General features: G+C 38.3%; 1 protein-coding gene across 2 annotated transcripts; it reads right to left on the minus strand.

The window, feature by feature from the left end:
- Positions 1-168: 168 nt before the first annotated feature.
- ralbp1 (ralA binding protein 1) lies at positions 169-15,562 on the minus strand. 2 transcript variants are annotated; one of them, XM_057334395.1, is made up of 10 exons: positions 15,494-15,562; positions 13,308-13,631; positions 7,566-8,000; positions 7,104-7,453; positions 6,703-6,864; positions 4,115-4,246; positions 3,675-3,785; positions 3,347-3,468; positions 2,927-3,047; positions 169-2,679 (listed from the first exon to the last, which is right to left on the minus strand). In XM_057334395.1, exons 2-10 carry the CDS (start codon positions 13,552-13,554, stop codon positions 2,368-2,370), a joined length of 1,992 nt encoding a protein of 663 aa, XP_057190378.1. In that variant the 5' UTR covers positions 13,555-13,631; positions 15,494-15,562; the 3' UTR covers positions 169-2,367. The 2 variants fall into 2 exon arrangements, with proteins under 2 accessions (XP_057190378.1, XP_057190379.1); XM_057334396.1 differs by lacking the exons at positions 13,308-13,631; positions 15,494-15,562 and adding an exon at positions 8,354-8,954.
- Between the last annotated feature and the right edge of the window lie 1,674 nt (positions 15,563-17,236).

Genomic DNA, 17,236 nt, shown 5'->3' on the forward strand with positions numbered 1-17,236 from the left:
AATTTCACTCTCTGGACCAGGCATGTATAAATTCTTCTTTGTGTTATGTGACCACGTACCTCTCATAACCAACAAACAGGTAATATCAACATCCACACCAGCCACTGAAGTCTTCCAGCATCACTGAGGCCTTCAACAGACAGAGATAACAGGATGATCCCACTTTTCTGTACTCATGGGGAAATTGTTCAGACTTGACCAGGCTTGTTTTATTTTAGACGGCAGAATTCTGTTCACAATGACCATGAGCTACAAAAAGCTTTGTCTATAATATTTGAGATGAGTTCTAACAGAAAGACATTGTTTCAAAGAATTTCTGAAGTGTAGCTCCTCACACCTGCTTGACAGCATGACAAGGAAAAAAATGAAATGACCGAAAAAGAAAAAATAACATATAAAGCCAAATGAATATCATAAGTGTTAGATCTGAACAATAGTACACAATGATCCATGAGAATATTAGCATTCCGCACAAACAATGAAAAACATAATGACAGAATATCTGTATAAAAAAGAAAGATAAAAGGAAGAATTGGTAACAATCTAGTGCACGTTTCCAAAATAACCATCAATAAACAATTTGCAAACAAAACAAAACTTGCCAAGAAGTGTGTGGGTCCTATTTCATACATCAACAAATGAAGCCATTAAAAATGTTTCGACACATTTTTTCTGCATTATGGTAACGAAAGTTGTGTAAAATATTAACACATTAAAATGCAAAAAAGCTTCATTTCTGTACTCAACTTCATTTTTTATGTTGGTGTGAAATATGACCTTTTTTGGCAGGACTTGCATGTAAAAACAACAAATCACCAACACTGTAAAACATCCCATAATACGTTTTAATTAAAAATGTGATTTTGTGCTTCACTATATGCATTAAAGTTCATAAGACATGACATAACGTGAATGTACGGAAACAAACAAAAATGTTACCAATTCCACAATAAACGGCTATCACTATTTCTTGTTCTAGTGCACGTCTGCATAGTTGAGTGCAGTTAAAGTCGACATGTTTATATATATATTTTGACTATTAAATAGTGAACTTTATAATAAATGCTCAGAACCGATTCCTTGGAATATCTTTAGGTAAAAATACAATCTAGATGTATTACAATGTCCCAGAGCATCTTCTGATAAATTCTTCTGTGCGGCGGCACACAGCTACCTATGGCACGATAGTTTCATGAAAACAAACTTCATTTTGCAGGACTGAGTCCGGTTTGATCTGGACCTGAACCTACAACAGGAACTCACCAGGAGAACTAGCAGCCCGCTCTAATTTTCTGCTGCTTGGCAAAAGACGTTCAGGATACTTCTCAGTGTACATTCTCATTTGTGATTTAATTGTGAGCGAAACTGTATAAATAAACAAGACGTGATGAATAAAAAATGAAATATTGTTAACAATAACCAGTTACATACATCTACATGCTAAGTCACCGGTCTGAAATGATTGTGATGTCTCTGAATGTCACTTGTGTGATTAACTGACCAATCGGGACGAAAGGTACAGAAGACGTCTCATTGTTGAAGCTTGTTGAAATGTTTTGCAAAAGGTTTGAATGAGTCTCACACACCCTTCAAGAACGCGCTGGGGTCACATTTGATCCCCGTATCAAAAGAAATAACATATTTTGCAAACAGAAACAAAGATCATTTTATGTACCCCTATCAAATACTATGAAATATTTTGCAATTGAAATAATATGATTTTCAATCATTTGAAGTAATATGTAGCACTCATTCATTTGTTTACGCATTATGCATTATAATAGAAGGAATTAGGTAGAATAGATGTTCAATTGTCACCTCAATTATTTGAAAAAGTCAAAACATGAGTGCAGTTACAATTGACATGTTTATATATATATTTTGACTATTAAATAGTGAACTTTATAATAAATGCTCAGATCGGTCTTCATTTTCTTTATGAAAAATATGATTTCTTGCTTTTGTTCCTCTGATTTCAGATTAATATGTGACCTGGACGTGTTCTTGACAGATTTCATGAAATTCACACAGATTTTAAATACCTACTAGAAAAAAATGAGAGAACTACCACCAGACATGTGTCAGGAGACGAGATGTAACTCCGATTGTGCTGACATTCATTTCAGCTTAAACTTCATATACAGACTTATGTGTGTAAAAATAATGCATTCAATTCCAGTCTGTTTCAACAACTTTGACAGTTCACAATACCTCCTTGCCGTGTTTTCTCCAGTGTAAAAAAATCCCCCTTCACCTTATGAAATGGTGGCAATGCCGTGCCGTTAAGCTGGGATGTCACAGGGACACGATGAGCACAAACACAAATGCAGGTGAACTGATGAAGGGGTACAGAGAAGGTCAGATGATTTACAGGTTGGCCTCCCTCTTGTCTTTGCTAGGCGATGGTTTCATCGCATCTTTTCCAGGCTTCCCATTGGCTGGGGCAGGGGCGGGCGCAGCGGGCGAATCTATGGTGACCGCTGCGGCACGTTTGATTGGCTCATCCGCTCTTGATCGTTCTTCTGGACTAGGCTGAGAAGGCGGAGCCTGTTCAGCTGTGGGCGGGGCGGTGAGCTCCTGTTGCAGTTTGTGGCTCTGAAGTAAGCGGAGCTGAACACGCAGTTCCAATATGGCCTCCTGTTCCTCGTGGATGGCCTGATTCAGATGAGTGTTTTTATTCTGGAGAAACAAAGAAAACACACACAGACGTCTCTCAGAAGGACTCTGACGCACAGCCTAGCGACTACGGCTAAATCGACAAAGATCCAGGTACGGATGTTTTGGAGATTAGGTGTGTCAACTTTGTATATATTTTACTGATATGATCTGCACCCATTTCAAGTTGATGTGTGTGCTCTTGCTGTAGTTTGAAACTAAAGAGACAAAACCTTTCTTCAGATCTTTGAAACACATTTCCCTCTCTCACCTCCAGTTCTTCATTCTGTTTCTGCAGGTCTTCTAGAATCATCTGCAGTTCTTCTTCATCTTCACTCTCGCTCTCACTGTCGGATGAATATTCCTCCGTCTCACTGCGACCCTGCTGACGGCTGAATGTGTGCCATGTCAATTACAGAATGAAAGACAGAAACTCAAAAATCAAACTTTGATGAGATTTCAGATTTTTCTATATGAGCTCTACATTATTTTCTTGAAGAACCCAGTGAGATTTTAAAAGTGCACTAGGTCATTTACAAGCTGTTTTATTCTATGATGGATGGGTCGACACTCTTACACACTTTACCATGGTATTACCCGCATTTTCACATAAAGAATAAATAAATCATGGATGATAATTACTGCTCATAATATGACTTTAACGGAATCCATAACAAAACATTTGTGTCACCTTTGTATGTCTGCGATCTCCGCACTCAGCCGTTCGATCTCCTCTTTCTCTGTGGCGATCTGTCGGCGCAGCACCTGCTCCAGCGAGATCAGCTCTTCCTGCTCTGTTAGGATCTCATTCTCCTGCGGGGGGCGCCACGGAAACACATCAGCCGTACATACAGCATACGGTACTGATGTAGGACACTATAACTGCATACTACAACATATTACGGATCGGGCTCAAACTGATGCACAGCTTTTCTTAACATTTACCAAGGTGATTTGTGTGAAAAATCACTGACTCCAGCAAAAAAAAGCATTAGAAATCATGTTAACCAGAGCATCACCTGTGCCAGGAGAAGATTGATAACCTCTTCCTCATTCTCAGACATCTCCTCTTTTGACACATCCTCTTTAGACAGGCTGGCGATCTCCTGTGCGATTTTAGTCTCACACTCCTGTAGATTGAGATCGAATGAGATGTAACTAAACGTCGGTACAGTAGACTGACAGGGCAGAGTACTTATAAAAATGTAAAAAGTGTAAATTCAACATTATACTTCCAAACATTTATTCTTTACAACAAATTACGCAAATGACACACACTGGTTGTGATAAACTTGTAGAATTTCTAATGGTTAAACTTATTTACCTGTACCTTAAACCTTTACCAATGGCATTTTTTGAGGCAACACAAATATAATTGTGCATTAAACCTCGGTTCACTTTCTCTTTTTCTGTGAGATGATATGTAATAATGCCAGGGTAGGCGCCCTGCAGCTCTTGCCTGTCTCTTAGCCTCACGGAGTTTGCGTTTCAGAGCCGTGACGATACGCTGCACCTCCCACAGTCTCTCTTCCTTAGACAAATCCTTCACACCGGCCTGCAGATCTCTGTGAAGACGGTTCAACAAGAACTCCTGCAGAAATGAAAAAAAAAGAAAAACACTGTTGAGACCTCTCAACCGTTACTGCTTCATGACATTAAATGAAGATTCAGACGTTCTCCTGAATGTTTGGGATAAATACAAGTGAGACATCTGTGGAATTTAATTTGGTCAAATATTTCGGCCTTTAAATAAAAGATCTGAGTGACATCTCCGTTGATCAGAGATTTGAAAGAGCAACCTCTGATCAATAAAACCTTCAGCTCTTGTGTTATTTATGTCACAACATTAGCAGCTTCTCATGATCCACAGAGAGGGGATTTATCTTCTAATTTGAATATCACATTTATTTCCTTGTTACAAGGTCAAGTTTGCTTTGGCACAACGGAAAAAACAACCCTAATATGTAAAGCTTAAACAAATAGAGCAACGGTAAATACAGGGGGAGATCAAGTTCACAGTTTCACTTCCAGATAATAATCAGAGCCTTGGGTGTTTTAGGACTAGAGTTTCATAATTTAATGTTTAGATTATGCTTAATCTGTATTTGTAATAATATTTATATAATATAATAATAATTTATGATCAAAGGGATGTCTGAATTTGAAAGTACTAAAGTAAAGGTCGTGGGTTCGATTCGCAGGGAACACACAAACTGAAAAAACGCAAGTCGCTTTAGATAAAAGCGTCTGCTAAATGCGTAAAAAGTAGGGATGTGACGATTCACTTAGCTCACGATGCGATGCGATTCACAATACTGATCTCACGATATGATTCATTCACGGTTTATTTTTTCAAAATGACTTATTATTTCTCAAATGCTGCACATTTCGTTGTAAAATAACAAATAACAAAACTAAACTGCAATTTTAAAACAAATTCCAAATCAAATAAAAAAAGTATAATACAAAAGTCTCTTTAAAATAATTAAACTAAAGGGTAAGTTATGGTCGTGCGTAGCCGTAGCCAGGGTTTAAAAATTTGTGGGGTCCAGGGTGGGGTGTCAATAATTATACCTAATATTACCAATAAAATCTATAAATCATTCAACTTGAATAAATATAATGAATAATAAAGTTAACAAAAAGAAACTTATATCTATGAACAGGGCTTAATACTGTGTTCCAAAAACGATTAGAGAAACTGGTCCTACTCGCCCCGCTACGAGCGGGCCTCGAACCAGCGTTGACAGACTCCAGAGTTCAAAATACCTGCGATGCCTCTATTTTTGAAACGGTAGTATTGTAGTACCGTAGGTATGTTGCATATGCGCATTAATATTTATTTGAACACTTACATCTGCCTTTTTGCGGTGTTTATCTCCAAGATGAATGTGTATTTTGAATGACTCGGACGAGTTAATGATTCAAATTGGCGATTTGACCGAGTTGGTTAAATGATTCACTAACTCAGTGGAAAATTGACGCCACCTACTGGCCGTCTTAGTTCTGCATTTAAAGTAAGCCTAATATTTCCCTTTATAAAGACTGCTGTATCAATTAAATTTGTCCAACATTTGAATTAGTTCCTACGTGAAAAATGATCTAGTGTACTTTAGTATTTACTACAGTAAACTACTAAAACTCATAGATACTAGTGTTTTTGAGTCTTATCATAGTAAATATTTAAGTATACTACAGTATTTAGAGTATTTACAAATTACTAAATGTAAATGTATTTGCTACAATTTATCCAATTACTACAGTTAATACAACAACATATTCTAGTGCAAAGTATAATACAGTTTACTATAGTAAATAGAAAATGTTTAATCTAAATCTGTGTTTTTTGTATAAATTTGAATTATATGGCACAGCATCGTGATACTACTTGGTATCGAGATACTTCAGCTGGTATAGTATCATAAGACATGTTTATGGTACCGTAACAACCCTACTCCAGAGTGGGAGACGGGCGCTCTAAGGATAGGCTATAGACCACAGTCTCTAGTGGCTAATTGCTAGAGCACCTCTTGAGATCGGGGAGTGAGGTTTACTCCATTACTCTAGTCACCCAGTATTTTCACTGTCAACAATTTGGTTTTTGGGAAATTATTTTATACGACTAAAGTTGACAATGGCATGCTGTGAGATCACACGTCGAAAAACATGCCCAAAATAAAAACGAAAATGTCCCCAAGTACAACTCACCACTAAGTTATATTAACTTCCTAAAGTGTGTCATTAGGTGAAAAAATGCTGCATGCGGAGACTGCAGACTTTGTCTGTGCTTTTCTTGGATTTTTTTGACATTTAAGAAATATCAGCATATCCAACATTTCCAAGTTTGCAGTAAACACAGCGGACCCTGATGTTCAAAACATGTATTGCGATTCAAATAACATCTCAACCGGGTTGAATCGTCACAAATTATAATCGATTTTCAACCGATTCATGGTGAATCGTTACATCCCTACGTAAATGTCATGTAAATGTTTGGGTCATTATAGTTACAAATCAGTTACACAAACAAAAACAGCGATGACTCACCTGTCTGCGGATCTCCTCTTTAATACTCTCTTGGGTCTCGGGCAGGGTGGGCATGGTAGCCATGTTGGACCAGCGCAGAGGATGGACGACAGGCTTCAGGACCACATCGCCAAACAGCTCACGGACGTGAGTAAAGAAGACGTACAGCACACGGTTCCCGATCTAATACAGGCAGTGCGAAAAGCGTTCAAATACGGAATTACAGAATAACAAAAATAATTTCACTTTTGGACTGAAACTGAAATGTAATTTCATAAGAACATGTCTCTGTTTGATGTGGCCTTGTGGTTTAAATCAAATGTAAACTTGAATTTGGCTCGGAAAACCACAGTTGCAAAATGAGCCATAAAACACAGATCTTGAATGACGAGAGCGTGCCGAATACAGTATTATAAGATCACCTGTACAGTGGGATTGAGCACGATGGAGATATTCTGGATGTTCATCTTCGTGTCTGCCTCGCGCGCGATGACGTGGTCCATGTGTGTGATGAGCCAGGCCAGCAGAAGTCTGTTCCCCGCAGGCACCTCTCCCAAAAGTCGCTGAAACTCCTGCAGTTTCTCCGCCTCGCTGGGTCGCCCGCAGGCCTCCTCGAAGCGCGGGGCCATGTCTTTACCCAGCAGGTTATCGGGAAGCTCTCGCAGGTATTGCTTCAGCAGACTGGCCACCGTGTGGGGATCGTACTCCTCCAGACATGGACACTCTTCGCGATCATACGCTGCCTTCAGCTCATCCACTTTAGACTTGGTACCTACAGACAGAAGACCAGAAAATAATGGACAGTTTACAACAAAATCACACTCAATCGTTCCTTACATGAAGCAAAATTCACCCGCAGCAATAAAAGAATATTCAGGACGTACCAGAGACGCGATAGATGCCTTCACATTTCATGCCGTAGCTCTCGATGTAGTCCACACACTCTCTGAAGATGGCTGGGAGCTGTATGCCATCGTACAGCGCCGTTCTCCTCACCGCTTCTCCTAAAGGCGCTCCGAAGATCGGCCGGAACATCGCCGCTGTCTCCGTGACGACGGGTTCGGGTTCCATGGTGGGCTTCTTCTTCTTCTTCTTTTCTTTCCACTGTTTCACCACGTCCGCCGCTGTCAGGTCTTTAGACTTCTTGTCCTTGGCCTTCTCCTCCTTCGGCCCTTTCTCCTTCACCTTGAAATCCTTCTCTTTCTTCTTGGAGAAACTGGGCTTCTTGAAGACGTGGATGCCTTTGGAACGCTTCATCTTGGACGGACTCTCGGCCTCATCGGCAGAACTGTCCTCCTGGAACGCGGCGTATCCCTCAGCTGTGCAGAAGGAGGACAGGAGAAAAAAAGGAGAGAGGAGAAGAGAAGAGGAGGAAAAGATAACAGAATGGATAAGAAGAGGGGAAAGGATAGAACAGGAAAGGAGAGATGACAAGATGAAACGAGACGAGACGAGACGGAGAAGACAATATATTAGAAGAGATGAAATGAGAACAGAAAAAAGAGAGGAGAAGAGATGAGACCAGAAGAGAACAGAAGAGATGGAATAAGAGGAGGAAAGACAAAATGAAATGAGGAGACGAGACAAAAAGAGACTTGATGACATTTACATCCAGACCTGATGCTACACAGAAAAAATGCAATAAATGGCTGTGCAAAATTCACTGTCCCACCCTCTGGTTCTCTCTCTCTGCTAGTTGACCATCCTCAAGGTTAGATGAGATTGAAATGAGAAGAGAAGGTAGTGTGAAATGAGAGCAAGAGAAAGACACCAAAACTACAATAAAGAGGTCAGCGTCTGATTTAGTGGTGTTCCCGTGAGCCTGCTTCTTTTTTTAGTGATCCAGTTCTGTGTTCCAAGAGTTTCACTTCTCAGATCACAACTCACTAACCCGATTCTGAGCCTGTCAGACAGTATTCATGACCGGCTCCTCCACACATCTATGGGGGAAGGGGCGGACCGGGTGTGTCCTGAAAGCGTCCATCACTTCCTGCTTGCCCGCGATAGGCTGATGCAGGTGGGCTAAATATAGTGGTAGGAAAATACGATGTTTTCTCCACTCTGAACATATGCAAAGAAACTGGAACAACTGGCCATGATGATCACACTACAACTTATTTCAGCCTATTGACTGCATTTAAAGGGATAGCTCACTCGAAAATGAAAATTCTGTCATCATATACCCTCAAACCTGTATACATTTCTTTGTTCTGCTAAACACAGAGGAAGATATTTGGAAGAATGTCAGTAACCAAACAGACATCATCCCCCACTGACTGCCATAGTAGGGAAAATAAATACTATGGGAGTCAATAAGGGGGGGGGGGAGTGGGGGGTGAGATCTGTTTGGTTACTGACATTCTTCCAAATATCTTCCTCTGTGTTTAGCAGAACAAAGAAATGACAACATATTCATTTTTGGATGAACTATCCCTTTAATTTATTCAATATATACTATATTTGACTTCACGTTTTTGTTCAAAAAGGCCTAAAGAGTTTTTTCCAATCGTGTCAACCCTTTTAGAAACGGTTGTCAGGTAGATTTAAATTGTTTAATGCGTTTAATAACATTTCATATTTAAACTAATATTGTTACATGAATATTTGCATGCTTTTTAAACTAGTATCAGTGTAGTAACAACTACATTACTATATATTTTATCATCAAATATTAGTAACACAAAAATTGATTTCAGCCACGGAGTAATGCTATTTCTGCTGTCTACGCAAGAGAGAAGTGTTTCAGAAACACTGCTGATTGCGTTAATGCGCAAGTTAAAGGGGTCATATGACACGGCTAAAACGAATATTATGGTTTGTTTTAGATGTAATGCAATGTGTATACACGATTTAAGGTTCAAAAACGCTGTATTTTCCACATACCGTGCATGTTTGTATCTCCTCTTTGCCCCGCCTCTCTGAAACGCGCAGATTTTTTACAAACCTCTGAAAAGCGAGGTGTGCTATGATTGGCCAGTTAACCAGTGCGTAGTGATTGGTCGAATACTGCAAGCGTGTGATGGAAATGTAACGCCTCTCACCATATTTGGAACATCAGGTTCCTCTTCAATTGTACTGATAGGTACGCCCACCTTACTTGCGTATACCTTTGGGCGGTCTTAGTCAAATCAGACCACGAACTGAAGTAGATTTGTGGGGGTGTGGTTACACGAGGCGTTTCAGGCAGGTCTGGGTGAGCATTCGCTTTTAGATAGAATGCATCTTTTGTTCAGACACTTTCTTTTTTGCAATTTTACGTGTCTAATACATGCATGGGCAACTTATAACACACCAAAGACACAGAAAAACACGTGTTCGCTCGATATGACCCCTTAAAACTACTAAATAGTACACGCCTATTATAAGGGCAATACTATAGTAATGTAATATATATGATGTGTGTGTTCAATATGTGTGCATGTGCACCCACAGTGGATGAAAATAACCTGCCTTATATTAGTTACCTTTTAGTTAACCTTTATTAATGAGGGTGAAGCACATGATGAAGTGAAACTATCTGTGCGCTCTGACAGAGTTAAAGAGATAAATGTAATGTGCTATTCATTATGGCACACGTGTGAATGTGAGGATTTAGATTTGACATTACTGGTGTCTCTGTTATTGTAGCGTCTCTGTTATTTCACGACCTTCCCCAAAAACTGATGTGTCTACCTCCATAGGTTACAGAAGAAATGTGAACAAAATACACTAGAGACGCTCATTCTAAATAAAGAAGGCTAATAAAAAAATGTCAGTTTGTGAAGGTAGTAGTCAGTTGAAGTGTACATTAAAAAATCATCTCAATCCTGACTCTGGTTTGACTGAGGGCCATGTTGAAGTGGTTCTGTGTTTAAAGTGTATTTAAAGTGTTTTGTACTGTTCCCCATTTTATTTTACCTCCCTCAAAGCACTGACACAACACAGATGCATTAAGGAATGATACAAGCATTACAGCATTACAAACTTCTTATACATTTTAAAATGTAGGCCTACTGTATGATACATTATTTAGGTGAATTCTAAGTGTAACTTGATAAAAAAGAGATTCAAATAGCAGTGTTAAAAGATATGTGATGTCACCTGTCAATGTATGGTTTTGTCTGTGTCTTCCTGCAGCTGTTTAATAGAAGGTTTCTTTAATGGACAAAGAAGATAAATGTCCCAACACAGTGAAACTGAAAGTGTTCCTAAATGTTCTGCCCCACAGACAAGAATGTAAAAAATGCAATGCAAAGAAATACTGTGTGTAGTACAGTAAGAGAATATTAAATAAATAAATTTCATGCGATATATTTATATATTTTATATTAGTGTTTTTATTTTATTACACATTATTTAAAAAACTAGCCATTGTAACACACACTGTGAATTAGTTGTGTCATTTATATGTAAATTGGCTAACAGCTGATTGGTTCAGTTTCGGTGTGCGATCTCTAATCTAGATCATAACCTGCTCCGGAGCAGGTTACCCGTGCGGCGTAAGTTACCATGGCGAAGAACACCGATTAAAGACAAACTACTTTCATGGTACCTTAAACCCAGGGTTGGCGCAAACTAATCCTAAACTTACCTGGCCAGCCACCTAAACCGGATTATGGTACAGGCCCCTTGTTAAAGATAATCAAAGCATGCTTCCACGCCACTTAGATATAGACATTTTTAAAAACACGTTTCATATTGCCATGAATAAAAACAAGAATTTCAAGTTTAAAACGGAGGTAACACATGCAGTTTCTGCCACTCTCATATTAATTTTGAGTACCTATAGAGTAGTATTGCATACTTTAGTTTGATCACATTTATAAAAGACAGATACAGCTGTACAAATATTTCCGAAAACAATCGACCTCCTGGAGGTGTGCAGTGGGTGGAACTAAAGCACGAGCACACAATTTATCATCGCATTATCCCTGCATAACAGGGATAATGTTTTGATTCACTATACGTTTGTGTTGTTTACATTATGCACGTACGCACCGATTGCCAACAAAACACAGACATATGACTCAAATTTCACTTACCGCATGCGGTTCATGTCCGGCATCTTTTAGCGCTGGGACTGCTCCATATATCAGTTTCAAACAATCTGCAAATTCAGCTTTACATCCACCGTTTATATAACATCCATTACCAAAATGGCATGTAACACAGCTGAACTTCCATTACGAACGAAACACATTGATGGGCGTGCTCTATCTCTCGCTCTCCCTGTGTTGTGGGTAGGGTTGGGAATCGTTTCAATTTTATCGATTCCGATTCCAATTCTGATTCTGCTTATCGATTTCGATTCTTATCGATTCCACAGTTGAAGTAAAACATTCAACCTGTATGGTCATTTAGCCTGCTTATTGACTTGTTTGCAAAATATATTTATGTATTTATGAGCACCGTTTTGTGTATATTTACACATAGAAACACACCTTTTCTGATTTATTACAATTTGTACTATCATAGTTGAACTACATCATGGTTAAACTGCAGTTACTATAATGCAACTATGGTTAATTTGTGATTCCTGTGCTTTAATGCAAATTCTATAGCTAAACTATGCTTACTATAGTAAAAAATATCGATAATTTTCATAAGGGCTTTTATTGAGATATCAGCAGATCATGCAACGCATGTACTTTTCTGAAAATATGCACACAGGAATTGATAAGAGGAATTCAAATTTTAATCTCAAGTATCCGATTCCTATTCCTTTCGATTCCGATCCGATTCCTAGCCTTTCGATTCCGATTCCAAATTGGAATTGATTTTCGATTCCCAACCCTAGTTGTGGGCATGCTCTTTCTCTCGCTCTCCCTGTGTTGTGGGCGTGCTCTTTCTCTCGCTCTCCCTGTGTTGTGGACGTGCTCTTTCTCTTGCTCTCGGCGGTTGACATGTGGGCGTGCTTGTCCGGGAGAATTGTCTAATAAGGGACTAAGAACCCTTGTTACGAAACAGGAATTCATGTTTGAAAAAAACTTCGGAAATCTATACGAACCCCGGCGGAGTGTATCGTGCTCAGAAATACTACGTCATACGTCCAACTCGTGTATGGAGTTGACCATGTTTAGCATGAGAAGCCAGCACGTTTAACAGTGTAAAGAAGTCAGGATGCATGAAATACTGTAGCTTGTTACCCCACCTTTAAGCTTAAAGTGAGATGTATCAAACACACAAACTCTGATGGTCTGTTGCTACTGAAGTTTAAATAAAAGATGCTAATAAAACATTTTAATGGTTTTATACACACAAATCACAACATGAGAAATTACTGGGAAAGTATTCTAGAGACAGGGTTTTTTTAAGATGCCCAAATAAAAACCGCATTAAAGTATATTAGATGCTAAAAGCACAATAAAAAATGGAAGGATGGCATTGCATTAGATTCTATAAAAGCGTTTATATTAAAATTGCATCTACAAACGTCACTTGGTTGGATATTCTTCTTCTAATGCAATGACATTCAGACATTTACAAATGTCCCTTCACTATCTATTATACTATTTTCAAAGACACTTCATTATATGTCACTAACACAACTAAACTGATCACTTAATTATTCTATCAGTGATATAGTTCAACAGATAAGTTATAACGTTGAGTGTAAATATATAAATATGCGAGTGTGTTTATCTTACTGCGTTTCTCCTTCTTCTTAAATTTGTTCTTCTTCTTGTTGTGTTCCTTCTCGTCATCAGACACTGCGTCGGGCGGCTCATGGTGGTGTCCATCATGTGGGGGAGAAGGGTCGCCCGTACGATACAGACCAGGGAACTTAGTGGGGCTAATTTCTTCGGAGCTTGGGGTACGAGCCACTCCCCCGGGGTGCTCTGTCCTCCTCTGCTCCGCAGGGCTGCTACTGGGTGGCAGGAAGCACTCCGTCATCCCTGCTATTGGCTACCTTCAGCACGCTGCCCTGGGATTGGCTGACTGCACTGAGGACAAGTCACCTCTCCATGCCCCTTAAAGAGGAATAATTCACAGATTTTAATATCGTGTTAAAGCTGAATTGTTCTCTTGCTGCACAAGTTGTGAGAAGAATAGAATATTAATTTTGTTCTGCATGTTTGTTGAAACAAATTCAGCTGCGTGAGTCCTTCATGTTCCTTCATCTGACCGCAGAACACAAAAGAAGATATTTTTATACCAAACAGCACCGGCACCCATTCACTTCTATCGTCTGGACACAAAACCAAAGTGAATGGGTGCCGGTTAACAACATTCTTTAAAGTATTTGCTTTTGTGTTCTGCGGAAAAAAAAGACATTCAGGTTGAAAATGACAAGAGGGTGAGTAAACGACCACAGAATATCACTTTAACGTTCAAATCAGCCAATACAAGAGCCTAACACTGATCCCACTGCCCTCTGGTGGCAAAACGTCGTATGCATTATAAAGGACTCTTAAATTTGTCTTGCTTTTTTTGACATTTAACATGCCAGTCGAATATACTATTTCTACATATGGGTTGAAAATGTTCTGGTTCTTATTATCTTTCTTAACAGTTGTGTTCTGTTACATTTACATCTATTTGAAACAGCTGATTATTTTACTGTACTTATATTTTACATTATACCTTTTACATTAAATATTCAAGTTTCGTTTAAATAAGTTGTCAAACTTGTTGAAAGCACCAACAATTTTTACATGTTTTTGTAACAAAATTCAAAAATGTCATAATAAAGTATATTTCTGTAAAAGTTCCAGCAATAATCACAGTATGGAAATTTGAAACCGTCACATGCCTGAACAAGACAAGTCATTTTTTATACCGCTTTTATACCACTGCACAGGAAAATATAGATAGAATACATATAGATACATAAACAGATTGATATTGATATATAGACAGATGATTAATTTTATTTAACTAATCTGTAAAGCACTTTGAACAACAATCTGTTATAAAAAGACAACCTTATTACTATGATTGTTAATATTGTAATTTCAGAATCATGAACTGTCACATCCAAATCAGCCCATTTGTTTTCCTGAATCATACAAGCTTGTCAAATTTTCTATGTAGCATTTTTAGCTTATAGTTGAATGAAGTTACGCTGATTATTTCTGGTGTAATTCGACAGGAGGGTAAATATCCTGTTGATCTAACATTACTGGCATTAGGTACAGTGGGATAAATCAGTAGCTTTTTTATTTAAAAAATCTTAAAAAACGGAAAGATAAATGGAATAGGTTGCGTATATTATTTATTGGTATATATAATAGCATGTTAAACTGCAAGACACTGCACCACACAAAATATCATATGACGTTACTGTAAACTATCAATATACAGTACAAAACCAAAAATAGGCTACTTTACAATGTATTTATAGTTAGGGCCCTGCCATATCTATAGCAAACCTTTTCTCTTTATTGTACACAACATATAAAGCTCAAGCCCATTCCCAGCAGATTGGTCATTTAGAAGTTAAATGCCACAACCGTAATGATTTTAAGACATTAAAAGTGAATACATTTCTCCTGACAGCAGCTGTTTCGATGAATGAACAAACACACCTCAGACAAAATGACGACATTTGCAAACTCACGATAAAATGACCAGATCAACATACATCTAATAAAATCAGCTTCCAATCACTAAACAACAGTATTCATAATAATAATGATAATAATTTTAAATAATGGCAATAAAGTGCGGTTCATAGCCTAGCATGCTAGCTAACGAAACTGTGCTTTTCTGGATTAATCGATTCTGTAAATCAGTGAATAAAAAGATGTTGTATAAACAATAAAAACGTAAAGATGTGATTGAATAGCACAGACCAGCATAAATAATTTAAATAAACAATCACTGTACAAACCAGAAGGGATCAATGTAACAGCTGTACTTCCTGTTGCTTGTTTACGTGCCAAATGACGCGCACATGCGCAGTCGCAGCCTTTTGGAATCATGGGAAATGTCGTTTGTAATCTCTCCGCTATCGGCTGAAACAAGAGATTATAATTTTACACTCAGACGTGGGGACGTTCCTCAAATATAATTAAAATACATCACATTTTATTTAGCAAAATGACAAAAAGTCAAATTTGTTCCGAGTTCTTTTATTTTATTGTCAGCATTTTGCATGCGCAATGTTAGGTGCATGTGGCCAGCAGGTTGAGCTATTTGAGCAACAAACGTGCAAAAGCGCATTCTTAAATGTGAATGAAAGATGACTAAATTGATTCATACGGTTTTGTACAGTCTATGATTCATACCCAAGCATTAGCAACAAAAACACTGGATGCTATTTATTGTTTCTTGCTTGGGTAAGTTTGCCATGAAATCATATTAATGATGCAGACATTATTTCGTTTTTTATGATCATGGCCATTATCATGTGCGATGCCTGATAACAGTTTGGACGTATTTTACTGCATGCATAATAAAACTAGAGCATAACATACATTCAGCTGATAAACTCAACTATGAATCAGTGATAACAGTAATTTGATAATGGCTGCACCTTTAATATACGTTTAAAGTGATATAAAAATCACAAAAATGTCTGAAAATGTATTGATGATTTCATTTCTGTTACAATGGAACAGAAATGATTTTACACAACCTTCCCTAACCTTTGAACCTCGTCCCATCTTGATAGACCAAATGAAACGCTGCAACACCCATTTTGAAAAAAAACAGCATATGCTGGGTCAGGTTTTTTTATGCTGGTTTGACCAGCCTAAACCAGCTATGGACCAGCACACGACCAGCTGAGGACCAGCACATGACCATCTTAAACCAGCACATGGCCAGTTTAAACCAGCACATGACCAGCTTAAACCAGCACAAACCAGCATCGAAACATACCTAAACAGCATATGCTGTTTTTTTTTCAACAGCTTCTGACAATAATGTTCGATGCTTTTTTGTCCACTGCTGTTGGAATTGAAAGCACGTGCACACACACATGCAGAAGTGCACTGTACATACAAACACAATGCTCACACAAAAAAATATAGAGGATGAAATAAGATTGCCTCTTTATTCCTTTTTTTTAACACCCAGAATCTGGAACCTTGAGATAATGAGATTTTCTGAGCTGTTTTTGTGCTGGACTTTATCAGAGTCAATAACATCACTGGCTCTAATCCCCATCTGTAAAGCTAACAAAAGACAAAACCCACAGTGTCTGTTCCAATCAATATGAACTTTGATCTTAACAGTGTGTGAGCCTTTAAAAGGCGGTCCTGATTCGCTGGTCATGTCAAACATATCTAGAGGAACAAAAAAAACATTTGTGCATAAACTGAATGAAGATAAAAACACAAAAGAAGATATTTTGAGAAATGTCTGTGGTTTTGTGTACAATGGAAGTCAATGGGTTCAGTATTGTTTGGTATCACCGACGTTCCTCAAAATATCTTCTTTTGTGTTCTGCAGAAGAAAATCACACAGGTTTTAAAATGACATGTGAATGCTAAAATAATTTTTATGTTGGGTGATCTATCCCTTTAGGCCGAAACTGTTGCGTTGTTTTTACCCCCTCCATTATCGAGGTCTTAAGCACCATTTACATTACATATAAAAGTGATGTCATTCCCCTTTGTTATCTGGTTAA

The sequence above is a fragment of the Triplophysa rosa genome, linkage group LG5, assembly GCF_024868665.1.
Source record: "Triplophysa rosa linkage group LG5, Trosa_1v2, whole genome shotgun sequence".
NCBI classification, from domain to species: Eukaryota; Metazoa; Chordata; class Actinopteri; order Cypriniformes; family Nemacheilidae; genus Triplophysa; species Triplophysa rosa.